Source organism: Megascapheus bottae, chromosome 17 (assembly GCF_031878675.1).
Source record: "Megascapheus bottae isolate mThoBot1 chromosome 17, mThoBot2.hap1, whole genome shotgun sequence".
In the NCBI taxonomy this organism is placed as follows: Eukaryota; Metazoa; Chordata; class Mammalia; order Rodentia; family Geomyidae; genus Megascapheus; species Megascapheus bottae.
Genome location: NC_143525.1, coordinates 3,368,487 through 3,383,035, shown reverse-complemented (window position 1 = coordinate 3,383,035; position 14,549 = coordinate 3,368,487). Strand labels below are relative to the sequence as shown.

The following is a 14,549-nucleotide window of genomic DNA, read 5'->3' as shown; positions in this document are numbered from 1 at the left end:
ACAGGAGGTTAACACAGGACAGAACATGCCTTTACAGGCCTGGGTGGCTGAATACTGCTGACAAGATGATCTGGGTTTGAACTGAGGGCCTCTCACTTGCTCAGCTTGCTGGCTTGGCTAGCGCTCTACCACTTGAGCCAGGCCTCTGGGTCCCTCTGACAGGATGGATATCTGACAAGCTTAGTCCTAACAACAGGCATAAGCACAATCTGTTTGACTGACCAGGCCAGTTTATAAGAGGAAACCCCAACCCATGGGAGAAAAACCAGAAAGCCACTGACTGAGCTGCCAGTGCAACAGGAGGAGTGCAGTCCAGCTCCAGTGTCAGGGGAGGGGCAGGTGCAAAAACCACGAAGGCAAGGGGGGATCCCTTGGGTACCCCTGACAGTCTTACCTGGTCACATCTGGGGCTGTGGTTGGGTGCACATGCTTCATGATGGTCTGGATCCAGTTCCGCCGGATCCCAGATGTCATGGCTGACAGGGTGAACTGACCCTCCTGTGTCTATACAAAAGACATGGGTATCATTAGTGACCAGACCCCTTGGGGGTGACATCTCTTCCCACTCCATGTACTGGCCAGTGAAAAAGTCCACAGGGAGAAAGGCTTATGTGTGGCCTCCTCAGCTGTGCTTTCAGAGAATCATAAATCAAGGCCACATGCAGATGGACAGAAAGCAAGTTCTCATTCTTAAAGGAACTTTCAGCCTGGAGTAAAAAAATGGAAGTAGGATGTGGGGGCAGTGGTGAGGGCAGAATAAAAGGGGAGGGCACTGAGAGCCCAGGACAGGGCTCCGCATAGCAAAGGGGAAGGGTGGAAAACATCAGTAGCTAATGGTAATCTCCACCTGCTCAGGGCAGAAGACTTATGGTATAGCTGCTGTCACTGTCCAACAAGAATTAAGATGGTGGCAGAATACAGGTCACAGAGGGGCACACTGGATTTCCTGGCTGGACAGGAGAAGGGAGGAGAGCAACTTAGGTGGCAGGAGAGGCTCCTGCTAACAGTGGGGGGCATTCCAACAGAATGACACAAAGAAGCATGCGGCTTCAGAGACACAACCTCTGCATCCCCAGGTAGCTCTGGCCAGGCCTGACCAGGAAAGAATGAGACACTCAAGAGTGGTCCACCGGCTTCTGCATTCCAAGGCTTATACTACAGCACTACTTAGTAAGCTACTAGGTTGCTCACAAACTCAGAGGATATTTCATGATGAAATACTAAGATAGCTCGGGCCCAGAAGTAGTATAACTACAATTGTGCTCTGGAAGGTATAGCACAGACCTCCTCCTCCTCCTTCTCTACCATGGGCCAGCCACAGCCCCTCCTCGTTGTGACCTTTAGCCCTTAGAGTGAGTACACTGTGTTGTGGAGTCACTCTCACCCTCTTCTTTGGGCCATCCATCTCCACCTCAGATGTGGGTGTTTTCTAGTCTAGACTCAGCTGAGTTGTTTTCCAGCTTCAAAGATAAACAAACATAACCCATCACGTACTCCCCCAGACCCCTACCCCTACTTCAAGAGGGTTTACCTTCTCCATTTAGCCACATCATCGGCCAGGTCTACATGGGCCTCAGCACACCTAGGTTACCCCAAGTGTGGAGACCTCGTTTACCTACCTTTCTCCCCAGTGACACTCAGTCTCTCCTTCCTTTCTTAATCACCACAATGCCCATTTGTCTGACATCCTTTCTGGTTGCGCTGTAAGACCTGCCTTGTGTGGCTGACACCTGCAGTGCTTTCTACAACTTCAGGGCAAGATCAGCCAGTTTTTGTTCATGGTACTGTCCCCAATTTGCTTTTTACACTCAGATCCTTCTTCTGTGCCATTTCAGGACCCCAGAACGAAACACTTCTCTAGGAAGTGGCCCCACACTGAAATCAGTATCTTCTGACATAGGACTTTCAAAGCCAGGAACCCATCCTAGGAGCAAGCAAAGGAAGGCAGGCTCTACTGAGGGCTAAGAGGCCACCTTCACTGTTAGACCTGGCTATCAGTGGGAGACAACAGGTGAGTTCTTGGACTGCAGAAGTCCTGATCTACTGATAAAACTGGCCTGGAGGTTAGAACTGAAACAGGCAGGACACATATTTCAGTTCAGCAGGTCTACTAAGAATAATTCTTTGGCCTGCCCTGAAATCAGGCCCTGGGTGTAGCCTTGATCATTACACAGCTCCCTCATAATCACGCGCATACACGTGGGGAATTTGTGACCAGGATTCTTTCTAATACCTAACACTCTCATTTTCAGGGTTACATACTGATCTTCTCTAAGTGCAGTACTCCAAGTCTGCCTCAAAGTGCTTCACTGTCTCTGAATACAATAATACAGCTGAGTTTCTAGGCCCCAAAAGTTTGGTGATCCCACTAGAGTTGTCACAGTCTCAAATAAGAAAGCAAGTCCCACAACTCTGAAGGTTCTTGTGAGGAAAGAAAAGTCTACCCTGTCAGGCCAGGAGCGTGGCCTTGTGGTAGAGTGATCGCCTAGCACACACGAAGCTCTGGATTCCATTCCCCAGAACCACATACACAGAAAAAGCTGAAGTGGCGCTGTGGCAAGTGGTAGAATGCTAGCCTGGAGCAAAAAGTGTCCAAGGACAGTGCCCAGGCCAAGTTCAAGCCCCAGGACCGGGGGGGGGGGGGGGAAAGTCTACCCAATGTAGGACAATAGCCAGGGCCCTGCAAGCCTAGAGTTCTGTGAGTGACCAGAGTGCTACCTGGGGCCCAACTAAGACCCTGCTTGTAGTGTTGCTGAAAAGACAGCTTGAGGTAGAGATGCTGGGTCAAAAAGACTAGCCATGAAAGAAGAGGGTTGGGGCTTGACCTCCTGAAATCAGTTGGTTCCTAGGGAAGGCCTGGAGTGGGAATGTTCCACAGAGGCAAGAACTCAGTATACCACCGCAGTTAGGAAGCTGCCACAAAAACAGCATCGTGGCCTGGTGAGCTTCACATCAAGGTCTCTCAAGACAAACTCTCAAGACATGCCTCTCAAGACAAACTATGGGACACATACACACACAAGGAGTCCCTTCCTTAGAGTGGTTCTGCCTGAATAAAACTGCTTATAGTAAAACCAATAGTAAAAACAGCAATTTCTTGAGCTCTGTGAGGCATTCTAGACAATTCTGGAGGGGGAAAGAAGGTTGTTTTGGAAACCCTTGAACTTACGACTGTATCAGAATTTAGAGCAGATATGGCAGCTAGGAATTAAGAAAAACTCTCGGATTTAAATAATTGGTAAATGATATCATTTTTATTCCCTATGACCTACATCCTTCCAATGGCCCCAGACTCCAGCATTAAAATTTAAAGAATAGGTGTGCTAGTACAGCCCTATAGTTCCAGCTACTTGGTAGATAGAGATTATGACTGTGGCTAGGCTGACAGAAACATTGATGCTAACAGAAAAGAGTGGTCAAGTCAGGCCTGCCTAGAGGCAGGTATCTCTGGCCAGGATTTCAGGTTCTTAAGAGACTTGACTATGCCAGTCAAGTTCTCACCCATCTCATTCCCCCACCTTGCCCCTGGGCTCACATGTATCTGGAAGCCATAGTTTCTCTGCACTGGATACTCAGTGACATCATAACAGGTGGATAAGTCAACTTCCCCATCCAAGTCAGCTGCCTGCAAAAAGAAGATGCCTTATAAGATATACACACACACACACACACACACACACACACACACACACACACACACACACACACACACACACACACAGCAAGACAGGTACCTTTAAACTCAAACCTAGTACTGTGGGGAGGGCATTAAATGGTTCAGAAAGAGCCAATTCCTAGATGAGCACATTTTCATGAGTGATTTCCTGTATAGGCTGTTCATGGAATTAGACTTTGACTACTTGCAGAGGCCCCGACCCTGGAACATCAGGGGCCAAAGATTCAGCCAAAGATACTCCATGCTAATGGTCCCTATGCATTTGGCAGAGCTCCTTCACACTTAAGAAACTAAGGGCCATTAAGAGTTCTCATATATGTGAATTTTATCTATCAATGATATTTACCAATTAAAGTGATAAAATCTAAGTTTATTTGTTCATTCACTTAAGAATAAAAACTCTGACAATACAATTAAAAACAAACAAAAACAACTGAGTACAGTCAGTTGCCAGTAGCTCACACCAGTAATCCTAGCTACTAAGGAGGCTGAGATCTGAGGATCACGGTTCCAAGCCAGCCTGGGCACAAAAGGACCCGAGATTCTTATTTCCAAATAACCCCTAGAAAATGGGAAGTGGGGCTTGGCTCAAGGGTAGGGTGGTAGCCTTGAGTTGAAGAGCTCAGGGACAGCGTCCAGGCCAAGTTCAAGCCCCATGACCCACAAAAAAGAAAAAAGAAAAAAAAAAGTGGTTTCTGTCCCTTGGTTATCTCATATTGTTACAGTATCTCACTTTGTTACCTGATATATCAGATATATTTGTATTTGGTTATTTGAAATTGGATAGGGAAAGGGGGGAAAACAAGATGAGGGGTGGGGGTGGGGGGAAGGGAAATGGGGACCAAGACATGTGAAAGGGTATCAGTGTATGGGAATTAATGCACTATCTATCTGGCAAATATCATGTAACCCTTCTATTAATTACAATAACAAATATATGAAAAAAAAGTGGTTTCAAGTAGACACAGAATTGGAAATGAAAAAGTGTCAATGGCCTTTTCAGGTACCTATAGCTGGCCTTCTTTGGTGTTTATTTCTCTAGGTTAATGGAAATGAAGGAATTCTCTGTGCTGTTATCACTAAAATCTATGGTTTATCGCTATGGGGATGTCTTTCCTCCTCCCTATCCCATCCAAGTTGTGGGGCTTGAACTCTGGGCCTGCATGCTGTCCCTGAGCTCTTCAGCTAAAGGCTACCAACCTACTCCTGAGCCACCAAGCCCTGCTTGGGATGTCTTTTTTTCAGACATAGTTTTGCAACATTATGTATTAGTCACTTAGAAGATATTAGATTTTGCATAAATTCCAAATGACCAGACAATTCATTAAGCATGTTATTCATTATGCATGTCAAATAATCACCTATTTTATCAAGAGAATAATTAAATAAAGGGAAGCTTCCACGTTCACCATGATAACCACAGGTTATGAAGTTCTCTCTCTCTTTGTGAAACAGGATCTTGTTGTGCTGTTCATGTCGGTGTCAAGCAGCCTTCCTGCTTGAACCTCTCAAGCAGCCCAGACACTGTACCGGGCCTAAAATTTCTTAAAAGCTTGAACTATGTTATTAATAATCAAGTCTGACGTTTTCATCGAATCAAAGAGCCTCTTAGATCATTTTCATGGAAATATCTGCCAAATCTCCAAAATAAATGAGCATCATTTCTCACTTTTTTCTTCAAGCATTGATGGTGTTGTACAAAGGAGCAGCTAGTTCAGCTGGCAACTCACCCACCATCTGTGCAAGTTTGTAGGCTCTGGGATGCAGCTGTGGTACTATTTCCACAGACAAAGAGCACTAGAGTCAGGCACTGAAAAGTTGAGAATAAACCAGCAACCTTTACTGCCCCATAAAGGACCTTTCTATACATCATGACTGTTAGCAGTGCAAATACAGTAATTGCTGGTACAGCCTACAGCTAAGTCATACCTACCTCTGCTTTTGTGACATCATTGAGGATGTCAATACAGTAAATAAAATTTTGTATTAAACACAATTTGACTATTAACACTGTCCTGAAAGAACTAGGTCCAAGACCACACTCAGAACCTCTCAGTGTTACCAACACTTCATTACATGCACCTTCATTCCCAGTTTTCACACAACCAAGCCTGTCACCCACCGTCTATAGCATCCTTTTTCAGCTCATGCAGCCTCTAAGAAAATGTGGGTCTTTGCTACTTTCTAGTATAAAGGTATGGAATAGTTAACTCGAGACTGAGATCTTTTTCTAGACGTGTGAATGGATCTGAAGTAGAGGAAGTTACCAGGAGGAAGACTTGCCAGATTATCTCAGAGATGTTTTGGGGGATTGGGTAGTGAAGAAAAGAGCCCATCCCAGTTGATCCTCAATCATGGAGTTTAGGGCCCAAACCAATAAGACGTGGTACAAAACCCAGCTTAATGCTCCTAGTGACTCAATTTGCCACAAAATTTCTGTAGAAAAAAAACCAGACTGCTCATCCCAAGTGCTTAAATTTCAGTGTTCTTAAGAAAATGAAAAAAATAAAACAAAATAAAAATAAAAACTGCTGAAATCTACCGTACCTAGGTATCCAAACAGGACCTTAGAAGAACAGGTGTCAGGCATCTCTGCTTTATATGGATGCACTCTGTCCCACTAGATTGAGACTCCGACACTTAAGAAGGCAACAGGGACAACCTTCCTCAGACAGATGGGACTTGAGCTTTGGGTTCCTGAATGTTATCTATACCCCACAGACTATCTCTGCAGAGAGGTGAAGCCAGGACACTCACCTCTTCAGCCACGGAGTCCCTGTAGTATCTCAGGCTCTGATCAGCCAGGACAAACCAGTGCTTCTTCCACTAAAAGGGAAGAAAAAGAAACTCAGCTACCATGCAGCATGCTTGCTGCTTCAGGGTGATCTGCAGCCGAGTCCTGGGGTCCTCCAAGAGCACAGGTAAAGCAGAGGGCAGTCTAGACTGCCAGGCATGCGCTAACAACCTTTGGAAGGTTTGCTAAGCTGTGGCTCCTCTGTGAAGAGGTGGTAGAGAGTGGGTGGGCCTCGACTGGGGCTTTGTGATCCATAGTGGTGGCATGGCTGGTGAGCAGAGTTCCTCTGAGAAGAGGTAGCAGAGAGTGAGTGGGTGGGCCTCAGCTGGGGCTCTGTGACTTATGGTGGCATGGCTGGTGACCAGAGCTTTGCAGGCCTCCATTCCAATAGAGGTTGCAGATCACAGCTAGCCCATAACATAGAAAGGTGGGTGTGAAAAAGAGCAGAGAGCCACAGCCACTTGGCTGGCTCACCAAAGAGGCACATCCCGCTACACCAGCAGGAACAAACTAACCCGCTAGAGTCTCAGTCTTCACTGTGAGTGGCAAGAGGGGAACTTGAGTCTTCAGGCAAAGCCAAGGAAATTGAATATAGAAGAGGGAGAAGAGAAAAAGAGAGAGGGTTTTTGGCATGATCTGTGGAAAGCGGAAGGGGGAGCTCCAGTTATCTGGGCTTAAGGACTTCTAGGCCAAAGATTCAGCAGGCTCCTTTATGCCTTTTTGGGATGCTTGGTTTTCTAGCCTAGCTCAGGGTCAGGGTGAGGCTGACAGGCTTTTCCTACTTGAATTTAAAGGCTGCAATGTACCACATTTACTATCCCCAGAGCCTAATGCTGGCACCACAGCTGAACTGCTCTTTCAGAGTCAAGCTCTATCTTTGCATTTGGAAATACAAGCTAGCCCCATAGCCAGAGGCCTGCCCTGCTCCTTGGAAAACCTCGGACCCTGATGAACTTTTAAGAAAGGCACACAGTTGTAGAATGCTGTGTTGTGGAATGTCTCCAAGGCCTGAGGCTGAGAAGTGTTGTCATCACTGTGGCAATGGGAACCCTACACCTGTACTGTGAGCAAGTGGAAGGCCCTGCTGTAGTCTTGGTCTACGAGACAAGCATGTGCAGCAGAAGGTAGGGAGACAGAGCCAGGGCTCATGGACCCCACTCGAGATAAGCTCACATCTGTTGCCTGGCATTCACAGCCCCAAGTTGCTCCACACACTTACCTGGCCATCCTCATACTGCTTGGTTAGCCAGCCTTTCTTGAAATTCAGCAGGTCAGGCTGAGGGAGAGAGAAAAGAATGGCTTATAGGAAAGCCTCATGGCATCCCAATTGTGGATAAAACATGTCTGATAGGGCTGACATGGCTGAGACATTTTGATCTAAATGAAGCGGCATCAGGAATAGAAGTTTCTCTACTTGCCAGACAAATCTGCGCACTGTCTCTCACTGTATTCTGTGATACTGCATGCCTCTTCGAGGAAGGAAATGGCAGGCAAAGGGAGATGACACAGTCTTATTTGCCCTAGGCAACAGCAGCACAGGCTGCCAACTGCCCCAAAGATCTCTGTGCTGAGGCAGATGTCTGTACAGGGCCCATTGTATAGCCTAACTGGGGGCAGAGCACAGGCCCAGAGGTAGAATCCCTGAGGACTACACACAAAGGGATGCATCTGCAGCAAATGACTAAAGCCTCTTGAAGCTACATGAAGATCCAAGTGAGGCAGAGACCATGTCTGGTATGGAGGAGCAGCACCAATAGCTCTGCCCAGACCCTCAGGCCATTTCCTCAAGAGGAAGTCTCCATGCTCCATCAGAAGTAGGACAACAGACAGGAAGATCTGCACCTGCCAACAGGACCTAAGTAGAATGTCACTGCTATTTAACCTTTCCCATTCGTCCTGCTCACTTACCTGGGACCAGTGCACAGCCTGAAAGCTCATGGCATTAGGACACCTGTAGCCCATTCTCAGCTGAGACCTTCACGTACTACACAATGTGTCTCTGTGGTCAGGTTCTACAGACTTCAGCTAACCCTTTTGTATCCCTAAGCATTCTCTGCTTTCCACAGCCATCCTGATCAGAAACTGCCTTTAAATCCTTTTAGTATTTCAAAGACAAGGTGTGTTTTAGGAGAGTAAGTGAGAAATGGCAAGACACCAGGACAATGTTCTGGGAGCTCCTACTTTGTCACAGAGAGACCACAGTGGAGTACTGTTTGACTAAGGCTGACCACAACGATGAGAACTCCTGTGAAGGCCTGCTTTGCCCCACTTCATGCTTCCCATTAAACAGTAACTCTGCCAAAGTTGTTTGAAGTACCAACAGTAGGTAACAGTGAGAGATTAGGATGCCTCAGCTCAGAGATCTTTAAAGGAGAAAAGTTCCACTTAGGTGCAGATGGCTATGGTTGCTGCCTGACACTTGAGATGAAGGGCTGCTCTCTGCCTCTCTGTCCACTCTGATGAGCTATAGATCTGTAATAAAGACTCTTAAAACTTTCTGCTGTGGTTGTGTTACAGCAGCCTTGTTGGAACAGTGTGGGTGAGTCCCTGAGTCTTTTCTCTGGGTCTCTGATTGCTTCTCGGGAACCATGACAACCAGCTGAACTGACAGAGAAACAGCTCTCTCTGCCTCAGGGATGAGAGCCAGAGAGCAGAGCCAGTATCTTCAGGACACTAGAGAGAAAGAATGCAGAAGAGTGAGGCTAGCATGCTGAGGTAGCCTAGACCTCATTTTATCCGTTCCAGTTGAGCAGCTTCTACTGAAGTTCTAGGCCCAGTGGGAGGACCTAGGAAAAGCCTACTTTCCTCCAATGCATAATTCTCCAACAAGACAAACTCCTAAGACATGGCTCCTCCTCTGAAATGCCACAAAAATAAACACCCAAAATGAGAAGAGGAGAGGGTCTGTGGCCTGACTCTTAAAAAATCAGATTTCCCTTCTGTGGCTGAGATGACCTACACTCAGGATGCCACTTAAGACTCCAATTGTGCTGAGCCTAGAAGGGGAAGAACACAGGATCTGCTTCTGACAAGCTGGGGCCAGCAAGCGGGGCACTCATAGACATGAGGGCCTGTGCACAGAGAAATGGCCAGAATGGACAGATGGACACTAACAGACAGCAACCCAGAGTGGGCAGAAACATCAGTGGCCACAGGGGATCTTCAGAGAACTTGGCATGTGGCCTGGGCTCACCGTCATGGAGGACTCCGTGGACCTCCTGTCCAGTGACTTGGCTCTTCGGTGTGGAGACAGGGGGGAAGCCGAGGCATCTGAGAGAGGAGCTGTGGGGGCTTCGCTGGTGAAGTCCTGTGGCAGAGAGCAGCCGCCCATCAGTACAGCCTGAGGCAGCTCAGGCAGGCACAGGATGGCAGCTGAGTGATCAATCATCCCTCTCAAACAGGAAGGTGCTTTGCTCCCAGAGAGGGATAACACTCTATGTAGGCCCCACTGCAGGTCTGGGACAACCTGGGCCCTGGGATGCCCTGGTTAGTAGAGATGTTTTTTCTTTTCGATGCCCAGTCACCATCACTGTCCTGGCCCCCACTCTATTTTTAGCTTCTGGAGACCCAGAAAAGCCAGTGGGTGCCTCATGAGCAAGAAAGAAACCGGGGAAGGATGGAGACAAAGCAGGATATAGAAGAGGAAGGTTGGCAGGCACGGGCCTAGGAGGAGGACTGCTGAGGTTGACGGCACTCGTAGACTGAGCAGAGAAAGGAGGGCATGGGTGTCACTAGAAAGACAGGAAGGTGTGATGTTCAGCCTTGTTGGTGGACTGCCTCCGAGAGGAAAAGAAATGCTAGTTATGACCTGGGATCTAAAAATTAATTCCAACGTTCTCCAGCAGAGAAAGATGAAGTGTAGAAGAAAGAGGCAGAAGACAGACTTGCCTCAAGAGGCTCAGTAATGAGGCTATCAAGGAGCAAAGGCCTGGAAGAAGCATATCCCTTGTACAGGAGCACTTGAAGTGCTTAGCAGTACAATACCCAGACTCCCGTCGCCTCTGGGAGTCTCACCTGGACCTGGGTACTCTGATCCCAGGGGCTCACCCGCTTCCTAGGGAAGGTCCTCTTCTCACTGCGGCCCTGCCGAGTGTCGCTTGATGGGGAGGGCATGGCTGATGCATTGGTCTCCATATGTTCTGCCTTCTCAATGTCTAAAGCCTCAAATTTCTCAATTACCTGGGATCTCCTGCAAGAGAAGACACAGGGCTGTCTGAGACCAGAGAATCCCATGTCCCCAAGTTAGTCTTTATCTTGATTAAAATGGGCTCCTGCACCTTCTCCCTTTACCTGGCCCATTCCATCAGGTCCCTGCACCAGTTTCCCCCCAGCTTCCAACTGGCACTGACTGGGCTTAGACAACCCAATCTGTACCCTTTTCATGGCAGGCTGGAACACTGCAAGGCATGGCTCTTTCCTGCTAGACCTGTGCCCAGCCCTGCCACCATGCTGAAGGCCCCTGAGGCTCTGTGGTGCTGATCCACGTGGCACTCACACACCTTGACACCAGGCAGCTGTCCTTAGCCACAGACCTAATCAAAGGGCAATCACCATCTCTACATACACTGCGCTTTTCCACAATCACAGTACAGCCTCACCCCAAGATGTCCAAAATTAGCAAGAAAAAGACCCATGAATTAACATTTTTGCCAACATTAAAAAGGAATCAAAAACCAAATTAAAAACAAAGCAAGTTGATTTCATGTAAAAGGGCTGGCGGCCTCATCAGGTGGTCTGCCGCTGAGACGAAGCTGAGATGGGAGCGAAGCGGGTGGAGGAGGCGCGAACGCCACAGCGACACAGCAGAGGGCGGAGAGGGCAAGACCTGAAAGAAAACAAGGCTGGAAAATGAATGAACAGAAAAGGTCTGCTTTTAAAAATCAAATAATGGTAAATCAAAATTATTCAAAGAATTAAAGCAGCAAAAACCCAAGGTGAACGCTGAGGAAGGAGAAAAATCCCCATGATTATCCCAGTCTGAGGAGTCACCATGGTGGGGTTAGGCAGGAAGGCTGTGGGCTGTCCTAGGGAGGGAAGTAGTGGATTGGAATTTGGACTTAAGACTTGTCAGGAGAGTGGTCTCCTTCTCACTGACCCCGGGGCTACCTTGGTCTCCACTCTCAGGGAGAATATATTCTAAACAAGTGGCCCTAAAAGTCAGGGGAAACAATGAAGACCCTGTACTCAGAAGACTAAAATCTACTTTACAAAGAGGGAGGGCTTGGGCCCTGGAATCCTACCCTTTGCCCTGAGGCAGCCTCTCTTTAAAGGTTTGTGTTATCTACCTCCAAAGGCCCCTTCTTCCAGGAAGGCAGAGCTCGGGAGGCACTCTGGGTATCTGCTTCCTCCCACAGCATCTTTTTTCAGAAAGAGGCTCATGCCTGGCCAGCCAACTGCACCCACAAAGAAGGCAGTGCTAAGAGGAGCAGGAGGAGGTGCGTTGTGAGAGCAGGAAGCTAAGAAGCTGCCAGATCACCAGGCACAAGGGAAAGGGTCCAGCCAAACTGCTGCTATTACTGGGCCTTAGTGCTGCTGCTCCTTCTGGCCTGAGAGCCCTTCCACCTGACTTGGAGGTCTGAAAGGCTCTGTGACAGCATTGAGAACTGTGATGGGCCAAAATGCATGCTGTAGACCCATGGGGCTCCAGGCAGAGGAGTCAGGTCAGAAAACAGGCAAGCACTTGCTCTGATGGCTCCATTCTAGGAGATGTGAAGACCACAGGCTCAGGCAACCTCTGCCATAGCTCACTGTGCAGAGTGGGTGGTGCAACAGCAAGCACACCACTCAGGTAGAACTGAGAACAGGTGCTGTGTGCCTGCTTCAGTACTGGGGTTCTCAAAGCATTTCACACAGGATCATGGTTTCCTTACCCTTAGTAGCCAGACACAACTCCAGCTGTCCAAGAAACATCTGCAAAAGACTCTGGAAGTCTGAACAGCAGACACTTGAAGCTCAGGGCCCATTGTGATCAGAATTGTTTACTAGCTCAGTTAGGGCTTGTCAAGGAACTGACTCCATGATCAAGACAGCGGTGGCTGATTTCTTGCCACTTTGGAGATTGAGCTAACAACTAGAGGCAGGATCCACTCTGGTACAGAGTGGCCTACCCAGGAACTGGTGAGATGAGCCAGATCAGCCAGTCAGAGGTCATCAGGATCCATGAGAAAGGGACAGCTACAGGATTAGTATGCATAGGCAGAATCAAGGGTGCAAACACCAGCTAAAACCCATCCCACAGTGGCAAAGAACATGCTAGAGCAAAGTCTCAGAGACTGCATCTATCCCAGGCAGGTAGATGAGAATGAGTTCAAAATTAATCTAAGAAGAAGCCAAGCAAAGCAGGTATGCACAATGTTAATTCTGTGGTCTGGCACTAACACAGGACATGGCCAATCCCACTCTGGAGCCATGACACACAGCCTGCTCATTTGCCAGTGCAGCCTCCTTCGCCCGCTTGCTCAGCCTCCTTGACTGTAATCCATAACTTGTAAGTTTGCTTAAATGTTTAAAAGAATGGGACCCTTGTCCCTGGGTCATTTATAGGAATAAGAGCTTAGAACTAAGGCCTCATTAGGTATTAGCATGAGGTCACCTTTCTGGGTGTGAGGCACCTTTTCGTCTGGACCCTGGATTGCAGCCTCAGAGGATGATTGCAGACTCATCTTTACCATCCACAAGTTGGAAGTGACAAGAGCTCTGATTCTCTCTAGGAAGAGTGGGGCACTTTACTGGATAGCTTCCTTGGAAAGTGAACTACAAAAATCTAGTAAGTGTTGTACGTTTTCTTCACAGGGGGGGAATATATGTACTTCTAATTTGTCCTGCAACATTTCTGGGCCTGCACATTGCTTTATGGTCTGAGACAGAATCCTGTAGTTCTTAAGAAGCTTGGGCCAGGAAAGCAAGGGAAGGCAGGCAGGAGCCTCCTCTTCTCAGGGAGTTCTGTATCTTGACCTTTTTGCCTGCTGTCCAGATCCTGCCTTTCCCCAAGAAGCTGGAACTCTGCTCTGCCTCTTCATTTCAACCAAGCCCAGAGGGCAAAAATGATGCTATGAAAGCACTTATGAACTCAAGAGAGGAACCTGTGCTGGCCTATCTTCCTATGCCTCGGGGTCATCTTAGACAACAAAAGCAAACCAGGGAGAACAAGGCCAGCCTTCTAGATTCCAGGCAGCTGGAACACCCTCCTCTCCTGGGTACTTGAGGTCCCAGGAGAAACTAAATGCAGCAATCATCCTCTGGGGCTAGTCTAGGACCCAGAGAAAAAGGTATCTGACACTCTGAACACAAGAGTGCTCTCTAGGGAAGGTGAGGGAGCATGTGTGTGAAAATGTATGTATACCTAAATGTGTATGTGTACATGTCCATGTACATGCAGTGTTGCACGTGTATCCATCCTTTAGTCTCCTCCTTACCTCCGTTCGTTGCCAAACAGACGGGCCACCTCTTCCCTGCCAGGGCTCCGGGCCCGAGTCCTACGCTCCAGCCGCCTTCTCTCCACCTGGAAGGCTTCTCGGTGGCTGATCCTGATGGCCTTAGGGACGTCGGCCAGGGCGGCATATTGCCTGCTGGCTTTAAAGGCAAAGGTGCTCCCCAGTCCTTCTGTTTCCCGCCCCCCAGCGCTGCTGGAGTCCTCATGGATAGGAGGCCGGCTGGCCTCACCCAAGCTGCTGAGGGAGATGCTGTAGACCATTCGGCTGGGGGCTCGAGGACCTGGGGAGTGAAGGGAACGGCCGAGCTCCTGGAAAGGTGACTCAGGGCAACCATACCTGCTGTTGGGGGTGCTGGGGCTGGGCGGGGAGAGCGGCAAGGGCAGCTGCTCCTCCGCCTTCAGGTCCTGCTTGGCCTTCTCCAGGGAGAAGTAGCCACTCTCAACCCGCACCTTGCGGCTACAGTCCACTCGGTCGCCATTCATGGCACTGTCCTCTGGAAGAGAAGGTGGGGAGGAGGCTCACTTAGACAGCAGTCAACTCTGCTGGGTGCGTTTTCCAAAAGCCAATATAAGATCAAGCAGGGAACACTCAAGGCACCTTTGTCAGGAAAGAATTGTGGGGTGGAATGCTTATTCCACCCATACCT

The 14,549-nt window shown here is 48.5% G+C and overlaps 1 protein-coding gene across 8 annotated transcripts in view; it reads right to left on the bottom strand.

Moving 5' to 3' along the window:
- Mprip (myosin phosphatase Rho interacting protein) overlaps window positions 1–14,549 on the bottom strand; it is a 127,282-nt gene that overhangs the window by 29,436 nt on the left and 83,297 nt on the right. For 3 of the 8 annotated variants that reach the window (XM_090349387.1, XM_090349388.1, XM_090349386.1), the window contains exons 7-13: window positions 13,886–14,396; window positions 10,518–10,659; window positions 9,664–9,777; window positions 7,690–7,746; window positions 6,434–6,502; window positions 3,536–3,625; window positions 395–504 (exon numbers count right to left, since the gene is read on the bottom strand). In XM_090349387.1, the coding sequence (XP_090205513.1) occupies window positions 395–504; window positions 3,536–3,625; window positions 6,434–6,502; window positions 7,690–7,746; window positions 9,664–9,777; window positions 10,518–10,659; window positions 13,886–14,396 (1,093 nt within the window). The remainder of the gene's footprint in view (window positions 1–394; window positions 505–3,535; window positions 3,626–6,433; window positions 6,503–7,689; window positions 7,747–9,663; window positions 9,778–10,517; window positions 10,660–13,885; window positions 14,397–14,549) is intronic. The other 5 variants (XM_090349390.1, XM_090349392.1, XM_090349393.1 and 2 more) reach the window with 2 other exon arrangements.